The following is an 18815-nucleotide window of genomic DNA, read 5'->3' as shown; positions in this document are numbered from 1 at the left end:
CACAGCAGTTCAGGAATAAGCAAGCAGCAGTGTTTTGTCCCCGAGCCTGTCGCCAGCAGCGATGCCCAGGCACCAGAGCAGCAGCACAGGAACTGTGTTAAAAGGAAGCCACTGGGCTGCTGGGCAAACTGTGCCAAGGCTGCCACCTGGCGGGTGCAATCAGAACCGCAGCCTTATCCCACTGAAACACCTTTCCCCTGCCTGGACTTATCTTTCAGCATGTCAGAATCAGAGAATAATTCAGGTAGGAAGGGATCTTTAAAGGCTATCTAGTCCAACCCCACTGCAATGAGCAGGGACACCTTTAACTAGACCAGGTTACTCTGAGTGTGGTCCCACCTAACCTTGAATATTTCCAGGGATGGGGTATCCACCACCTCTCTGGACAACCTGTGCCAGTGTTTTACCACCCCCATGGTAATAAACTTCTTTTTTTCCTCTGCCTAGTTTGAATCTAGCCTGTTCTAGTTTAAAACTATTACCCTTGACCTATAGCAAAAGGGCCTGCTAAAAAGTCTGTCCTCCAAATTCCTCCTCCTTTGTCAAACATGCCTTCTCCAATTCCCTTTTCCATTCTCTGTACTAGCTCCAAACGTTCCTCCCTCTTGTCATAGACAAGATCTCTCTAACTCAATACTCCTTTCAGACCACTCAGAGCTTCCCCTTTAATTTTCCTGAGTCTGAATCTCCAGACTCCACTGAATCTTCGGTTTGTCTTTTCCTTGTCCTTAGGGCACTCCAGTTAGGCAGATTCCTTTCTCTCCCCACAGATGAGAGCACTAGAGGTATGCTCCAGCCCTCAGCCCTGAGGTCCTTCCTGTGGAGGGAACTGTCAGTCCAGCACTGGGATAAGAGGATGGGTCTAGCTTGGTATTTCATCCCTGGCCAGACTGTGCTCCACCAGACTGCAGGACCAGTCATACCCAGGCGAAGCAGCACCAGGGCTGCTGATGCAATCTCACATGCTGACAAGCAAATTGGGAAAAAAAAATTAATCTGAGAATTAAAAGTTTTCTGGTGATTGTGCTACTGCCATGTCCATACTAAAGGTATTTCACAGAATCACAGCTGTCAGTGGCCTGCCAAGACCATCACTACTGCTCCCAAGACACATTCTAAAGCAATAATCCATCTGCAACATACACTCAGTTTTCCTCTAGATAAAGAAATGATCAGTTTAATTGGAAACCAACTAAGAGCTCCCGAAGTAAACTACATGTAAAGCTCTCACTAACATTGAACAGCATCAGACTGAGAAATTTATCTTAAATGAAATGTTACAAATAGCGATCTTCAAATATTAATAGAGAATGAGCAAAGGACACTTTGTGCTTTGTCAGTAGGAGGTAAACTTTAAGCAAGTTAGCACAGAATGAAGCCTCAGAGGAAGAGATACACTAAAGGCAGCAGAGATCAAAGGAAAACGAATGACCTTCTAAATATAAACGAAAATAGTCTTCTTGGATATGTGCTCTACGTGCACTTTAGAGAAAAAGTACAGAAAAGTAAAACTGTCCACTAGCAGGGCAGCGTGCTCACATTGTATGCAAGACCAGCTATGAGGCACTTACAGGATATCCATTAAGAGGCTGGAAGTACAAGTTAGCATCAGTAACGCACACATGCCCTGGATTAGTCACCAGTGGCGTCACCATTTCTGCTTTACATTCCATATGCAGCGTTTCAGAAATGCTTTGAAATCTACAAGTGAAGGAAAGGAGTAAGTTTACCTCCAGTTCTTACTATGGTAGAGGCACCCTCAAATTATTTAGAAAAGTTTTAGTTGGCTTATAGACTTGGGACATCATAATGGGGACTTCACTAAGCCTATTTTACACAGGAATAAAGTTCTTTGTTGGGACCTCCACTTTAACAGGAACTCCAGAAAGAACATTGCTACAGTGTGCTCCAGTCTCAGAGCAGTAAGCCAGTGGACTTTTCTAAAACTATAGTTTTATGTGGCATATACTGATGCACAATTGCAACAAATTCACAGATAAATGAAATGTTTTGGAGATAAAGTAACACATTCATCTTCACAACACAGAATTTCCCAGTCTCCATTCCAGATGCTTCAGAATACAAAGAAACTATCCCTCTGAATTAGAGAACTTAGACTAACTCAACCAGCCATCTTATCATCACTGCAGTAGACTGATCAACCAACAAGACGATAATGATTTACCAGCAGAAAGTGATTAGAAAAGTACCTGTTTTTATCAAATGAAGTTCTAGCCAAGCGTGATTGCAATATAGCAGTTATCTAATGCGGAAGGAAAGAAAAATTAATATGGTCTCTGATTCAAATGCAATGAGAACTTAATTACTAAACAGTGATATCATAATTCCATTATTAAACAGGTATATTAGAAATAATCAGATACTCACCATGGCAGCTTGATCTCCCATCTTATCTAGACATGAAGCCCTATAAAGCTAAACAATGAGATTTAAGTGAAATAGCACAGAGATGTGCCACACCGTTCAAAAGTAAACAGAATCAGGAGGGGCTTTAGCATTCTTGGTGACCACATACTAAAAGATCTATTAGTATTTCTTTTTCAAGTAGGACATAAAAAGAAATAGTAATTCACTGCTACTGCCATGTTACTGCTTTGTCTCCATAGTACCACCCTGCATACTAAAAGCTAATATGGATCACTTACAACAGCTGTCAGAACTAGCTGCTGTGTTCAATTCTACATTTTAAAAATAGATACTCCAAGGTTTTCACCTTGAGAACAAATAAAACTCTACATTAGATATCAAAAGATGTTGTGATGAACTATGCAGGGCTATCAAATAACCACATACCTGATGCAGAGTTTGCACAACATCTCCTACTTTCCCAGCAACATCCAGATGGAATAAGTGTTCTGTTCTACCCTAAAATTAAAAGTACATTTACTAGGAATGAATTTCAAATAGAACTCAGTGGGAAAAAAAAATCAAACTAAACTCAACTATAAACCCCTAAATAATAAACCTGGTAAAACTATGCTATTAAAGGTTGTGTTATATCTCAAAGATTCCAAAAGCAGATGTAAAACCTGATCTTTTTTCTTTAAAAATGTATTTTCCCTGTGGAAAGCTCTCTGTGCAGTACTTTGTCTGGTGTTTAATACAATGCAGCACAATAGCTTTGAAGTGATTAAGTTAATGTAGTGTGAAGATCAGTAAATGTAGAAGTAGTACCTGTTCTGCCTATTTTAATATCAGCTATTTTAATATCTATTTTAAACACATGCAAATACAGAACTGGCAAATGGCATGTTACATTTTAAACAGCTACTGTATTTCATAGAGAAGAAAGACATCAACCCATCAAATCTTTAAAGACTAAGCTAAAAAAGTTAGTCATTGTCATCTACGTAAGTAGTTTTGAGCTGAAAAGATCCCAAATCCAATCACAGCCTATTTTGACTAGGCATTTACAAAAGCCTCACTAACACATCACCCAGCATATGTGGCACACTCATTTTTCCCCTACCAAGTTTTCCCAGCTTTCTTAAGTGTCATTTTATAGCACACAGTCCTATTTTTAACTTAAGTATATTAAAAGTATATGCATGGTACTAACCATATAACCATAACCAGTATATGACTGGTACTAACTTTATACAGAACTCATATTTTAGCAAAGGTTGTTGGATCCTTCCATGACCTCTGAATGTAGTATAAAACTGTATCAACATGTTTCTCTAGCATTTTGTGATTCCCCAGGCTAGAAAAAACAACCAAGTGTTTTGGTTGAGCAGATACAACTGGATTAATTTTAAACTGAAGGAAGGAAGACATGAAAATCTAGATGATCTTCAGTGTAATATATGTGATCTGGCCTGAACTGACAGCAATGCAAGAGTAAAGCATGCTTCGAAAAACAAATGGAACTGGATTATAGGGAGACGTGAAATTCAATAGCAATTTAGATAAAAGCCTTGCAACATTTCATCCATAGTACACTTTTCCTTCAACAGAAAAAACACAGCTCTCAGAAATCCAAGTGAATGGTCTGCAAGTATTGCTTACAGCCAACAATGTGACAGTTTTTGTGAGCAGCTGTCTCTGTAGCTCTCCAGCCATATTGAAAGACAACAGCTCAGTATTTTGTAATTAATCTGAAACAATCAAATAAAGACATGGAAGATAAAATGTATTACTCAATTACAGCACTCACTGACATATATGGAACTGGCAACAATTCAAGTAGATGATATTTAGCAGCAACAGAAAAAAAATCAGAAAAGATTGAAGCTGAACTAGATTTCTTGTTTTAAAATGCAGAAACATAGCTGCACTTTAGCGAAGTAAATTGTGACGGTTAGCTGTCAGAAATGTTTTAGCTGTGGATGAATCATAACTGAGGAGAAAATGAAGTGCAAAGCTTTCCAAATAACCCTTCAGATTCTTTTCCTTTTCATTGTGTTGGCAATGGGATAAGGTGTTTGTCTGATACTTAACAAATCTTGCACATGGCTGCAAAACAAATCATGGAAGGACTAGAAGACAAAATAGGTTCAACACATGAAGCATTACCAGAATAGAAGAAAAACAAAGGAAAAAACTTTGGTTCAGAGGCAGATCTAATCACAAAATCAACCCAAAGCACTTGTTGAGAGATCAGCGATCCTCTCTTGCCTCTTTGCTGTTCACTACAGTAATACAAATTTATGGACTCCACCACTCTTGAAGTTTCTTAAACAAATACATTGAGAAATATAATCCTGTCTTTTTCAGTTCTTGGGCAAAATGTGAATTAACTCCACATAATAAAAGTTTTGTGTTTCTAACTAATCTCACAATTTAAGCAAAGAACTCTTACTTGCATGCCTTGAAGCCTCAAGACTCAGAATTGGAACACACGGAGCCCATCAGCAGAAAGCAACTATGAGTAAGCTCCAATTTCTGCTGTGAGCAGCCTTTTTTGCCATTTCTTTGAACTGAGCAGAATCCACTTAGCCAGGATGCAGCATCCCCTGTACACAAGCAGTCAGCCCACAGAGCCCACATCAAGGTAAATGGCAAGAGTCAAGTCTGCAGCATGTCCTCCAAGAAGTATCAGAAAGCCATCAGAGAAGAATTCAGACATGTTTTTCAATATGCAATTACTTTTTTTTTGAACTTCATTGTCATATTCCTCAAATGATAATTATCTTACTCTTTCAGAAATGAGAACGTAAATCCTTACAAAACTTCAGTTTGCTAAGAGTGGTGAAAAAAACGCATACTTACTCTTACTGTTTTATAGGGTGCAATAACATTTCTTTCTTTAATGAGAAAAACCTGAAAGAGTAACAAACATTACAGATTCACGCCTTAAAAAATAATAAAATTAATCCAAAGTACTGGCAAATACAAAGCTGAGAACACTGTTTAGGCAAGCAAAACACTGGGTTGTAATACCCTGCTTTAACTATCCCAGATAAACTGCAGAAAAACAATGAGCTTTTATATGAGCTAACTGCAAGGAGGGCAAGGGCTCAATTTAGTTCAGAGGCTTACTTATACAGTTGATTAGTGGGCTTTTATGCTAATCATATGACCTTCAAGGAGTTGCAATACTAAGGCAAATACACCCAGCTACATTCAGCAGGGCAGATCCTCTCCCTCTTTTAGTGGCTCAAGGTTCTGCCCAAACACGAATTACTCCAGCCTGGCAACTCACAACATACACTGTGCAAACTTTCTCAAATTAATGCCTTTCTTCTGCTGCAAAACATTTTGCTTCCAGCTCCAACTGCAACGAACACCAGATTTCCTCCCTCATCCAATACCATGCCTTTGAACAGTTTTATTTCTCTGGTGCTAGCCTTATCTCTGAGAACATCTTTCCTCTCCAAAACCCACATAAAACTACTCTCCTTCTTCAGAACATTCTCACAACTCCTATAAAAAGACCTGACTGCTAGCACACTAATTTGCACGCTGTGCCTTATTATCCACCATCTCAAAGGCGACAAGCCAGATATAAGTTGTGGTTTTGCCTTTTGTAGAGAAAGCCCAAACTTGCTAAATCTCAGGCCTAAGCTCAGGACTGCTTCTGAACTAAACAAAAATACACTGGACAGCTATCTTGGGGTGACAACTGCATAACCTGCTGTGGTTGATCACAGGTCCTTTCCCAGTGCCTCAGTTTCCCTCCTACAGGTAGCACACCTGTGGTTCTACACTCCAAGGCATCATGGCAGCAGCCCCAAAGCAAGGGCAAGTACTCAGCTTGCAAGAACGGATGTGGACAATGCTCTCTACACAGAATCCATACAGTCTTCCCCATTCCCACCAGCTGACAACAGAGCCAACCTCCACCACCTGACCACTCCAAGAAACATCCAGCTAGAAGAAAGCAAGTGGGAGGCTTAGAAGCCCAATAGCTCAGCACTGCCTCTCTAAGTGCTACATTACAGTGGTAATTAGTGTTTTTCATCTGACATCAGCATGGACAGACCTGAATCAGGCCATGGAATCAGAATGAAAAACCTGCTTCACATTCATTGCTCTTCTGCAGGATAACTATACTGAGTACTCTACATTACATAAGTAGACACAGTGGTTCGGGTTTTTTTTTTACTTGTAGGCTCAGCAAAAACTTAAGCATGCTGTATTAATTTCCTATTTTGGAGGATTTCTTCCAATTTTATCTCAAGAAAAAATACTGAAATAATCTTAAATCATTATTCCTATTTACTATATTTTAAAGACATTAGTTCTAAGTTGTCAGTTACATAAAGAAAAGCTGCATATCCAGCTATGTAATAACATTTTTTTCTAAGTCTAAAAGGTATAGATGTTTAAGGTGTTCCAAGTATTCCCTACGTGTTGTTTCCTACAAGGCCAAAATTCTACTTAAACCCCCATATTTTTAATTAGATTAGGATCAGTCATAATTACAACTAGTGACTATTCGACACTTGGAAGTCCACATGCCTTTTATACAAAATACCAGCATTTATGATGCCTCCCAAGTATTTCAGAATATTTCCTCAGAGACAGGAAGATGACTGGCAAGCTACAAATGGGAGGAGTGAGGGGTGCTAACCACGCTTGCCATCTTAAAACTTAGTTCCTCTTTCCTACAAGATGTTTCTTATAATCACTTGTTATTCAGAACATAGAGCAATGATGTATGGTGGAAGCATTGCCTGGAGCAGCTAGAAATATTTTTTTTTAAATCACTCAGTACACAAGAAAACCTGCTAACTCAAGAAACCGATTACACAGTATTTTTCACAGAAGCAGCTTCAAAATGAAATTAAATATACTGATTACTTCAACATAAGCCACAAAATTCTCTGGCACAGACAATATTAAATGGTTGAGTTTGTTTTTGACTGCAGCAGCATGTAACTGAGCAAGGCTATCAATTTTGGGCATTGGTAAAAACAGATTTTAGAACTATACAAGAATATTTAAAATTGCATTCCCTGCCTCAACTCTGCTCTGTCCTGGAAGGAACACGTGAGGTTGTGTTTTTTTAAAACTTTTACAGCTTTGTACCTGTCAACTGTAATTTATCAGAATTTAAAATGCATACCCTTGGTTAACTTTAAGAATGAACACATCCACAATCACAACTCTTGACTGAAACTGGAAGACAGTATTTCAGGACAACTTCTGGAAACTATTTGGTGGATACAGAGCACAGTCCAGAGTTTTCACAAAGCTGAACTGCAGGGACCGAGATGGCTTTGTCATTACCACAACATGCTGCAGAAAGCAGATGAAAGCAGTATAACAAGACCAAACTAAAGATGATTAAAACCAAGTTTTATTACATTCTATTCCCCTGTTTTCATTCAGTTTTAAGGTTTCCCTGAGCTCCATTATAAAATGCACAGGGCAAAAAGTTCAGTTTATTGAATTAATGACTTAATGAAGTCATCAACAGTTTGCAATTTCCAGCATCAACAGTTTCACATTAATGCTAAGTTTTTGACACTAATTGGCTTTGTTTTCAGTGAACTTCCCACTCTTGGACTACAGATTTGAGGAAAAATACCATTCAGGAACATAGGCTTGCTCATTTATGTAACCTCACCCATTTATACATCAAGAATTAATAACACACAAGTCTTACCTGGCTACACACAACAGAAATCCCACCAGATGTATTCCTAAAATGCAAATAAGATATTTGAAATGATGGATTTTTGGGCATTAAAGGAAATTAAATACATATAGTATCCCAAATTTACCTACCGTGTGAAAGGGTTATTTGCTTCATTATCTTCTGGGGCTTTTATACTAATGCAATCCCTCAATGGTATCTGCAGCAAGTTATAAAAATACACAGTCTTTCTTAGAAGCTTTTTAAAGGGAATCTTTAGTTACCAAGAAATTTAAATTTGCACTGCTTACCTTGATAATGGGCTGGATATTGTCATCTGGTTCAAAAATAATTGACTTTGAACAGATTTTTAGGGAGCCTCTGAATTTTCTAAAAGGACCAATTAAAAAAACAAAAAAAGTTGTGCATGTGTTCAAGATACATGAGCCTAGAATGACTCCAGTAAATCAGGGTATGTAAAAGTTTTGTACCTTTCATCTTTGCAATCTTTATTTCTAATATGATTAGCTGTGTGCTGTTCAAAGTAATATTCTTCGAGGTTAAGAAGCAGCAGTGAAAACCTACAAATGAAAAAAAAAAATCTTTTATTCTAAGAGAAAATACCATAACAGTTTGTATTCTTACTAAAACATAATGAGTTTTTGGAAAGCTTTCACTGATCTCTTTGATACATCTCACACCCCGATAATGAATTAATTTAGCTTTTTAAAATAACAACCTATACGGAAAATTTGTGTACATGTGAAGAAGATCAATTGACGCTCTTCCATCACACAGTTAGATATTTGATTCTGATGTCTTAGGTGGAAACTCTTCTAATATAGACAGGCTTTCTGCTTTAGCTCTGATCAGTGTATGTCAGGCAGAACATGCAATGACACAAAAAGGAAGGGCAGGAACTAATCACTTAGAATGGATGGAATTAGATTGTTTTGAAGCCAAGCCAAGTTACATTGGTCTGAAATGTTACACTGGCCCAGATTTTAGAACACAACTGAGTCATTCGATGGATGCCCTCTGAGGAAGCATTACCTTCCTCACAAACCACATTCTGTACTTCCTCTGTACCTCTGTTCAGCCCACAGGAAGCCTGTTCATGGAAGAATGTGATTAACAACAAAACTCAACAACAACAAAACAAAAATAGGAAACTGAAGCCTTTGAAAGTATTTAATTGCAGCATCATAGTAATGCCAGTGCTGGTACCAAATAAATGCAAATAGGCCAGACAAGGGAGAATATGAAAATGCTTTCTCTACCAACTTAACTAAAATTGCTGCAAGTGACCAAAAATCAACAACTTTCTAACAGTGTGAACACTCGGTCATTGAGTGTTTCATTCTGTAGAGAATGCCAGTGCATACTGGCACAGCAGGAGAAGCAAAACCAACTTCAGTTGGAAGTACAACTTGTTTGTGTGGAGCACTGGTCTAATCTCCACAAGCACTTAGTATTTATTTACACCCACATTTTGAGCTTTTTGTACTTTGCCCATGATGTGCTTCACTAGAAATACCTGTGAAAACACTAATAAGCACCAAGTGTCCCCAGAGCAGTATTCAAACAGCAGTAAATAAGTCAAGAGTTCACAAAATGAACTGAGGGAATCGAAAAATCATTAAAATCATTAAAAAACACGTTCATTAAAAAAGCATATTTCACAACGGAAAAAATAGTGTCATTGAAGATATATCTTGTGCACTTGAAGATTGTGTTGTGTTACCTGAAACAGAACATAACAATAAAGGTTTTACTGCAACTACAAGTAAGAGTGGGTCTCTATACTCAAAACTGCTCGTGTTTCCAAGATACTTTGTCCTACTGCCCTGCTGCTTTTTCAAAATGGCCTTATCTTTACTCTTCCCTCTTGAAAACAGTTTTTTTTTAATGATCCCATTGTGCTGGCTTTGGCTTGTTTCTTTGAGTATCTACTATGAGGCTTTGTTTTGGATTTCTGCTGAAAACTGCTGATAATTCAAAGATTTAAGCACTGAGTGTGCTTAAACAGAGTCAAGGCCTTTTCTGCTTCTCACCCCACCCCACCAGCGAGGAGGCTGGAGGTGCACAAGGAATTGGGAGGGGACACAGCCAGGACAGCTGACCCCAACTGACCCAAGGGTTATTCTGCGCCATATGGAATTATAGTCAGGATGTGAAACATAGTACTTCCATGCAGTTACCATTATACCCCATTTTTCAGCATATCATCCGGGTGAATTCATCCATGACAAACTTAAAATTTCTGACTTTGCAAACTCAGATCTTGCAAGTTCTATCACATCTTTAAAGCTTTCTAATAAAGCTGTGTTTGGATGTATAAAGAGCAATTCACCAGTAAAATTATCTTCTTTCTAGTATGTATAAACATCCAATTTATTATCCATAAGGCAATTATTATTTAAATAATTTTAAAAAGTCAAGAACAAACAGATTTGTTTGAAAAAAATCTATTCTCTTTCATTAGAAAACAGCCACCATTGATACAGGGAACATGAGCTTCAGAGAAATGGCATTTATGCCACAATTATTTTTTTCCAAGAAAACTATAATGCCTGTTCAATAGACTTCATTTCTGGAATTCTTCATTCTTGGGCTCTTACCTTTGTCTCTACCTATTCTTTTAACAAGCTCCTCACATTTTTATATTCTTTCCAAATTCACCTGTCAACAGCACTGGTATTTACTAGATATTTTAAAGTTTTTGGTAAATGTAGGCATCCCTCAAGTATTCAAGACAAGCCATGCTTTTATATCAAAACATTGGCTGTTATTCACAATAACTATAATATCCTCAATGTAAGCCAAAATACATAAACCAAGAGAGTTCTCTTTGAAATTTTTCATTATAACTACCTCTAAGAAACTATTGTATCTTTGTACTTGTCACTTTATAAATCAATTCATCTTCCCTAAAACAGAAGCTGTGCCAAGAATTTGAGGTATTCTTTCCCCTGCATAATACTGCTGCTGAACCAGATGACTTCATGAAGGAAAAAAAAAAAAAAATAAAAAAAGAGAAGATATGCACAAAACCTCAAACACTTTATACAGGTTAAGTAGGTACTGTGGGGAAACTGTAGGGTCACTCCTTTTTAAGTATCATGTTTGCTAGCAGCATCCAGTTTATCCTTTTGCTATTCTCTCTGTGTCTCTTCCACATGAGTACTCATTCTCCAGGCTTACAGAGACAGCATCACTGTAGAGCTTCCTGCTGGAGACCAGCGACCTCCTGTGCAACGATCTCCTGCTCACTGACCTCAGCTTTTCTGTCTGGAAAATGGGTTGTATTGCTGTGCTGGAAGCTGTTAAAAGCATTTTTCCTCAAACACTGTCCATCATTTAGGCTAAGTGCATTTTCCATATTTATCTTCCCCTCCCACTCTTCACAGAGCCTTCCATGTAGTTCTGAAGCCTCTTCCTATCATTTCTATGCTTGTTGCTACTCTTCTTGCAAGTCCATTTACTCTAACTGCATTTTCCTTTATTTTCAGGCTGCAACAAGTCACTTCTGTAGGCAGACAGAGCCAGATATCAAATCTCCACAAATGCAATCACAGGTCTCTACTTCTTCAAGCACCCACTGCAACTGTGGCTAACTTACTGCCTGTCCCAAGACCATGACAAAAAATCTGCCCCTTTTAAAATTAATATGATACGATAAGCAAAGGCAAAATTTCAGACTTGCATCTCACTGCTGGCAAACAAATCCAGACCAGTTCAAGTTACTGCTAATAATGTACTCTGAAGATTATGATGTGTGATCTCTGGAATAACCTTCTGGAATTTCTCAACTCATCTCAGTCTTTGCTGCTCAAGTATTTACATTTCATTTGCCTGTGTTAACGATCCATAGAGTTGTCGAAGAAAAGTCAAGTTTCATCACATTTTACTAGAGTACAGTCAGAGCTTTTTATCTTCACAGAAGAAGCATCTTTCACATAAATAAACAGAGCCACTGATGGTTCCTGTATCAACAGGGTCCCTCTTGAGAACCATCACTGCACATGATGATACTTCAGGCTTGCCAGGAGGTTTAACAAGTATCTACAGACAGCAAGGGTACAGGTCAGTCTCTGGCATGTTGCATAAGTAGGCAAACAGTGCTGTGAAGGCCTGAAAAAAATAGGACATCAATCATAATAGCTATAAAATTATAGCAATGGGGATCTTCAACATGCAGCCAAGCTGTTGGGCTTTGGGCTGACTGCCTTCCAAAGAGCTAAAGGAGGTATTCCAAAGACAGTTGTGATATCGAGATGACCGGTATACCAAATTTATATACTATCAAATGCTATGTGGTCCTACAACAAGAATTTGTATGCATGTTTAGCACAGATTTAAAATAATAATTTAATTCTGCACATGACAGGAAAATTTAAAAAAACAAAAAAAAAAAGTCAAAAATTAACAGTAGGCAGAGAATGCATGAGCTATCCTCTATAAGATACTGGCTAAACCTGTAAGAGTTGAAAATTATATTTTGGATTTCAGCCACGGAGCACCTGTACTGTTCCCAGTGCTGTGTAATTAACAGCACACACTGTAAGCCTAGGACTTTATCACACTGACCTGGAATAGCAACCTGGATAAAAAAAAATCAATGCCGAGACAAGTAACAATAAGTAAGTCTTTCCCCAGTCCTTGCCTTCAAGTCTGATCCCAAGATACAAAACCCCCTCAATCTAAGCAGTCAGTCAGGAAAATCGTAAGTTTTAACTGGTAATGTACAAAAATGCTTTGTTATCTAAAATGAAAAAGATTTTGATTTGCTTTCCCACTTTTAAATTATCAGCAAGAACCAGCATCTAAAAAACACCAACCAAATAACAAACCAACAAACAAACAAAGTCCAGTTCTGGTTCTAACTTATTTGCAGGAGATACCTTCAGTTTCTATTAAACACATTTGCCTGGTGCTCTAAAACTTTGTATTCCTGTAATACAGTAATAAACAAATATGACAAAATTATTTTTCAGGCAAACAGAAAAGGATCAAGTTTGAGACAGTTTTCTTATTACCAGCAAGTGGTTAATTTTGATCCATTTTCAAAATTAATAGGCCAATTGTTACTTGAAACTTCCCAAGTATAAATCATTAATGATTGTTTATTAAAAATATACTTAGAGAAAGGTAATACTACGGCTTGGAAATAGCTGTTGACACAAAATCCTTTGAAATCCAGCAATAAAACTCACACCTTAAAGGTTATTACAGGATATTTTTGTGCTTGTGTCCTAATAAAGACAGGTTTGTGCCCACAAATGTTGTGGTCACAATGCTATCTAATGGCTTGCAAAACACTGATGAAGTTAGTAAGCCACAGGCCCAACTTCAGGGATCACTGACCATTTTTTTCTCGTACAATGGACTTGACATGCTAGGCTATCCAAAAAGAAACCCCTATATATTATTCTGAAAATGACAAAGAGACAAATTACAAAAGGTTTTCAAGAAAGTTCAAACCCCATGGAAGTATCTATAAGGGTTAAGAGTCTGCAAGATGTTCAACACCTTATACTATGGCCTCTTGACAGTCCAGTCATTATCCTCAATGACCAAGAGCAAGCAAACCTTCAGAGAAATTTCTAGATGACTGCATTTTCTTATTATATGTAATATTTGGTAAACAGAAGTCAAAAGGAAAAAAAAAAGGCAGCTTCAGTAACTTTGCTGGTCTCACACACTTGTAATGCCTCAAAAACTACTTCCAGTTGTGGAGAACAGCCAATTTTGACTTTAAAAGTTATCACATCAGCAGCCATGCCATTAGGCAAGCTTCTAATCAGAGCTGTGGAATTTTCCAGGATAGTTTTGCGCACAGAAGGGTACATGGAATACCAGAACAGTACCATGTGAAGGATCAGGAACAAGAACAAGGTGGTCAGGAACAAGACTTTACCCTCTGGAATGCAGCAAATGCACACAGCAGCTCTGCTGTCAAGAGATGCTGGGAAAGAGGCAGTTTCACTTTCCAGGGTAAAATAAATTGGTAGCCACCGCTGCCACTATCCAAAGCCTTGAGCTTTAGAGTGGGTAGAAAGGTGCTTACACTGTTAAATCTCAGGTTTAATGCAAGTTCTGCATTCAAAAATCAACAGCAGCAGCTTGGAGAGAGAAGAAAGAAGAACACGCTAGATAGGGGAATATCTTTTATTGTAACAACTCACACAGCTGTAAAAACCAACATCACAAACTTCAATAACACAAGGAGTTTCCCAGATCCAAAATGGAAAGATCTTCAGCCATAGTTATGCCTGTCTGTCTGAAGGTATTTGTTGGGTGAGTAGGAGCTACAGCAATGGACGATCAGTACAGTGTAGGCATACACATCTCTACATCCCCTCAGAGAACTTTAATTAAGGCTTTAAGAGCTTTTGTGTTGGAACATCTTCAATCCCCACACAGTGTTCAAAGCATACAGAACCTAGTGGAGTAAAGAGTTAATCTTTTAACACTCTATGAGGAGCTGTTTGAGCTTAAAAGGTAAGCGCCTGCACTTCAGGGAAGAGGTAAATTAAAGCATGCCAACATAATTTTGCTTTAAGACCTATTTAAAATTTCCTGTCTTCGTATAGTCCCAGAAAGATTATATTAAGAATAACTGAAAAATTCATATGCCATTCAGTTGGAAGGTATTTTCTTGTGAAGGGAATCAGTATTCCTTTGAGAAGCAACTCCAGGTAGAAAAAAGTAACCATCGTGCTAAGAAAAACAGAACCCACTTCCTTTTTCAAAGAGCAATCAAATAATTGACACTCAGAAAAGGTCTGGGGAATATGAGTCAAGAACACACCCAAGACACATAAAAAACTCAGCGCTAAGTATCAAGAAAACACTCATAAAACTTCAGCTCATATGATGCCATTCCCAGTACACAAGGTTTGGGAACCCAAAGGCACCCAAACATTCCTAGCATTGTTCTGAGTATGCAGCCAAGAAGCCAATCACCCTTTACAAACTACAACCTAGGGTTTATAAATCCTGCCAAGATGTTACAAAATATCCTCCGAACAAAAACGTGGTGCATCAGGTTTAGTCTATTTGAGAATTTTACTGTTACTTTGCTTGATGTGCATGTCCCTCTATACTTCAGTTTGAAAAAGACTCAGACATGCAACAGCATCTGGGGGCGGGGAAAGGAATACAAAACAAGTCCACAGTTTATTTTATATGCCAATTTCACCTACCACCTGAAGCACTGAACTTATTCAAACTGGACACAGTTATGACCATGCAGGGATCAATGCCTTGGCAAATCCTATTTATACCACCCAGGAAAGGTACCCATTGATCCTGCTCTAGATTTATAATCTGTGACTGAAGTCTTACTATTTTCATCCTTTCATCAGAAAAGCACATGATGGAAATCTACTTGGACACAAGGGTTTCAAGAGGCTGATCCAACACACCTTGCATAATCACTTGATCTGAAACTGGAAGTACCATCCTGATAACAGAAGGTAATTGTCAGGGATGAAAAAGCAGGGCGGTCCAATCTAGCAGCAGCACACAGCTATGCAAAACCAACTCTATAACTAAACCTCCTCCCAACAAGAACAAAATATCTCTAGGCCAGCTGTAGGACTCATTTGCTGATGTTTGGATAAAAGCCTTCATTATGCACATTTTGTCCCAAGAGAGTAAGATAAGGCTACTGATAAAAAAAAAAAAAAAAAAAAAAAAAGGGAAAAAAAAAAAAGAAAAGAAAGAAAAAAAAGTATATATGTATATATATATAAATCCAATGCCCAAGCAACCATCACACCAGAGATCCATCTGCAGCACCCACATGCTGCCAGTAGGTTGGTTCATGTGAGTGATGTTTCCAGCAGAAGAGATGAACCCCTCACACATGAAGCCAAGCAGGGTGCAAGACAAACAGCAGCTGTATACAAATTGTATAGAGAGCCCCCATATCCAGTGTTTACACTTGCCTGCATTTGGGCACACTGCCAGCAGAGTGAGAAATCATTTTATAAAGAAAGCAACGACCTGAGCCAAAGACCAGATCATCTAATTTGATGTTTTGTAACTAAAAGTGCTTGTAAAAAAGGATTGCTGTTCATAAAGGATGAATATTTTAGGGATTAAATAAAGTGTCCTGCACACAGGACTTCAGCATTTTCTTGTTTTCTACCAGAAAATGGCATACAGTCAGAAAAGAAGGTTTATATAACTAGATATTAAAGTGGACTAATTAGTTAAGAAGAATTTTTTTTTTTTCAGATTACTTAAAACTAATCTGATCTTCCTTTCTGCCAAAGCAACTGCATATGAAGATTAATTTACCAAGTTTCACAGTACTCTTAACTGGAACTTTTATAGCTTAAAGTTTAGTAGAAAACAGTGTACAAAAAAACAAAAATAAAAAAAGAAAATAACAACAAACCCCAAATCAAAACACACATCAAATGCAGTTGCCACAAAATTTTAAAAAGTCCTGGCCATTTCACTAGGAAATATCTACACCTATATACAAAGATCAAGCAAAGCTTTCAAGCAGAAGTTGGTTTCTCTAACAGTTACCCAGCACCTAGATAAAAAAATTCTCAGACTCTGTCCCTTCAATTAAGCCATAGCAAGCAGGTTTTTTGCTGTTTTAAGGTAGAACTATAAGGACAACAGTCAACAAAAATGCAGTGTCTCTGATCTGATATTACTAAGCTCAAAATATTTTAAATCACTTAATTGCTTTTAATATTTCCTAATTGAGAAAAGCACGGGAAAAGAGGGAGAGGGAAGGACCTGATATAGTGTACAAAATACATAAATTTACTTGGATTTCATACTAATATCAATTGTTAGGCAAGGGGAAGAAGGGAAGAAACAAAGAAATGAGTTTGCAGGGATACAGGAAAAGCTGCCAGTGCAAGTGAGAATGAGACTGATCTTTCATGAAGTGCTCAAATTACAAGCTCAAATAATAAGATCTTCATAAGCTTTCAAGTATGAGCAAAGAAAAAAGTTCTCATCAATAATTGTAGATCAGAAAGGCTGACACTGATATGCTGAGTTTGTTCTCAGGGTTTTTTAGAAGAGATTTAGATCCCACATGGGTTCTTAAGGACAAGTCTGTTTTTGGCCTTTTTTCTCAGCTTCCCCACAAAAAAAAAAAAAAAAAAGTCTTTATATTATAGCCAAAATACAACTAACACAGCCATTTCACTTGCTTTTCCTACAATTAAGATGCTTTACTTTACAATAAAAAAAATTTCTCTTTTCCTTCTACACTGGTAGTTTGTCCTTTCTCCCTGCAGCCCCTCACACACAACTGAGACCACAGCAGCCCCCAAAGCAATAAGATATTCAAGAAGACAAAACATGACCCAGAACACATCTGTACTTTAAAAAAACAATAATAAATTTAAAAAAAAAAAAAATTCCACTTCAGAGGATGTGGTAGCTTCACTGGCTGTACAGCTATGAATCAGAATTTATACGGACAGAGTGAGTCCAGCTTTTCATCATGTGGTTTTCTCATCAACAATAAACAGCGCTGTGTAACCAGCAGAGACCTGCACCAGGAATTTGCACTGGACCAGCCTGCTATTTCCTTGGTTCCAATCGCAGGAGACCACTGGGGATCTCTGATCCCCCCAGAGAAGCCGGTGTTCTTCTGCTGTGTCGACCTGCTGCTCTCACAGAGACTTCCTATGTGGAAATATTAAGCTTGCAAAAGATTTTGAAACTTTTTGACAAGACAGATAAAGCGAAGCCAAGCAAAAGAAAGTGGGACACTACCTAAAAATAAGAGAGTAAATTCAGGATACACTCAAGCATGTTTGATAAACCTTTGCTGTACGTTCAGAAACAAAACAAAGTCAGTCAGCAAGCAGGAACGGGCTAATTGAATTTAACACTTTAAAGAGACAACACAGAGTCTGTAATTTAAGGGCTGACAGTACACTGACTATAGTGTTCAGGGGGGAAAAAAAAAAAAATCCCAACAAACTACAGTGAAGCAGAGCTCCATGCCACAAGCACAACTGAGAACAAACTAATATTAAAAAAAAAAAAAAAAATCTACAAAACGCTATTTTTCATGCAGTTTATGCAAGGCAAGCAGCATTCCTTTTTCCCAGGTCCTTTCCCCTCCCTTTTCAGCCCTAACTCAGGGGAACCATCAGCCACCTGATCTCATCAGTAACAACAAGGAGGGCAGCACAGCGCCCGGGCTCTCCTCCCGGCGCTGCGCCGCGGCCTCTCCGGAGGCCCCGCAGCTCCGCCGGGCCCTCCCACGGGCCGGGGCCGAGCGGGGGCGGCCGGGGCCGGCGGGGCAGTGTCGCTCACCTCTCCTTGGAGTAGAGCTCCCGCTCCAGCCGCCGCCTGCGGATGAAAGCCATGGAGCCTCCCGGCCGAGCTGCCGGTGCCGCCGCCACAGCAGGCCGGACCGGGCCAGGCCGCGCCTCAGGGAGGCGGGGAGAGCGGGCCGGCCGCGGCCGCAGCCGGGCTGGCGAGCCCGGCCCGCCCCGTTTGTAGCGCCGGAGAGGCGGGGGAAGGTGGCCCAGGGAAAAGGCCGGGGAAATGGAGTCCGGCGGTGCTGCCGGCTCTGCGCCCTCGCCCGCGCTGCGGTGTCTCTGCGGGCCTTCGGGGCCTTCGCGGCGCACACGGCGGGAAGCTCACGCTGTATTACATTGCGAAACAGCTTTGTTACGTGGATTAAAATAAAAGTTTTAAGTGTAGTGCCACTGCAGTGAGATCATTGTGCCCGTAATGCGTGTGACAGAAGCTGTCCGGGCACGAGGTGTGT

At 39.0% G+C, this 18815-nt stretch overlaps 1 protein-coding gene across 1 annotated transcript in view; it reads right to left on the bottom strand.

Moving 5' to 3' along the window:
- Positions 1-18472, bottom strand: part of NSMAF (neutral sphingomyelinase activation associated factor) — a 38988-nt gene extending 20516 nt beyond the window's left edge. The window contains exons 1-10 of the mRNA XM_040065095.2: positions 18356-18472; positions 8536-8625; positions 8356-8434; positions 8197-8264; positions 8075-8111; positions 5233-5283; positions 2815-2886; positions 2389-2436; positions 2211-2263; positions 1572-1701 (exon numbers count right to left, since the gene is read on the bottom strand). Coding sequence (XP_039921029.1) covers positions 1572-1701; positions 2211-2263; positions 2389-2436; positions 2815-2886; positions 5233-5283; positions 8075-8111; positions 8197-8264; positions 8356-8434; positions 8536-8625; positions 18356-18408 — 681 coding nt within the window. The 5' untranslated portion in view covers positions 18409-18472. The remainder of the gene's footprint in view (positions 1-1571; positions 1702-2210; positions 2264-2388; positions 2437-2814; positions 2887-5232; positions 5284-8074; positions 8112-8196; positions 8265-8355; positions 8435-8535; positions 8626-18355) is intronic.
- Between the last annotated feature and the right edge of the window lie 343 nt (positions 18473-18815).

This window comes from Hirundo rustica, chromosome 1, assembly GCF_015227805.2.
Source record: "Hirundo rustica isolate bHirRus1 chromosome 1, bHirRus1.pri.v3, whole genome shotgun sequence".
Taxonomy (NCBI): domain Eukaryota; kingdom Metazoa; phylum Chordata; class Aves; order Passeriformes; family Hirundinidae; genus Hirundo; species Hirundo rustica.
Note: the sequence above shows the minus strand (reverse complement) of the source record. Positions and strands in the feature narration are given on the sequence as shown.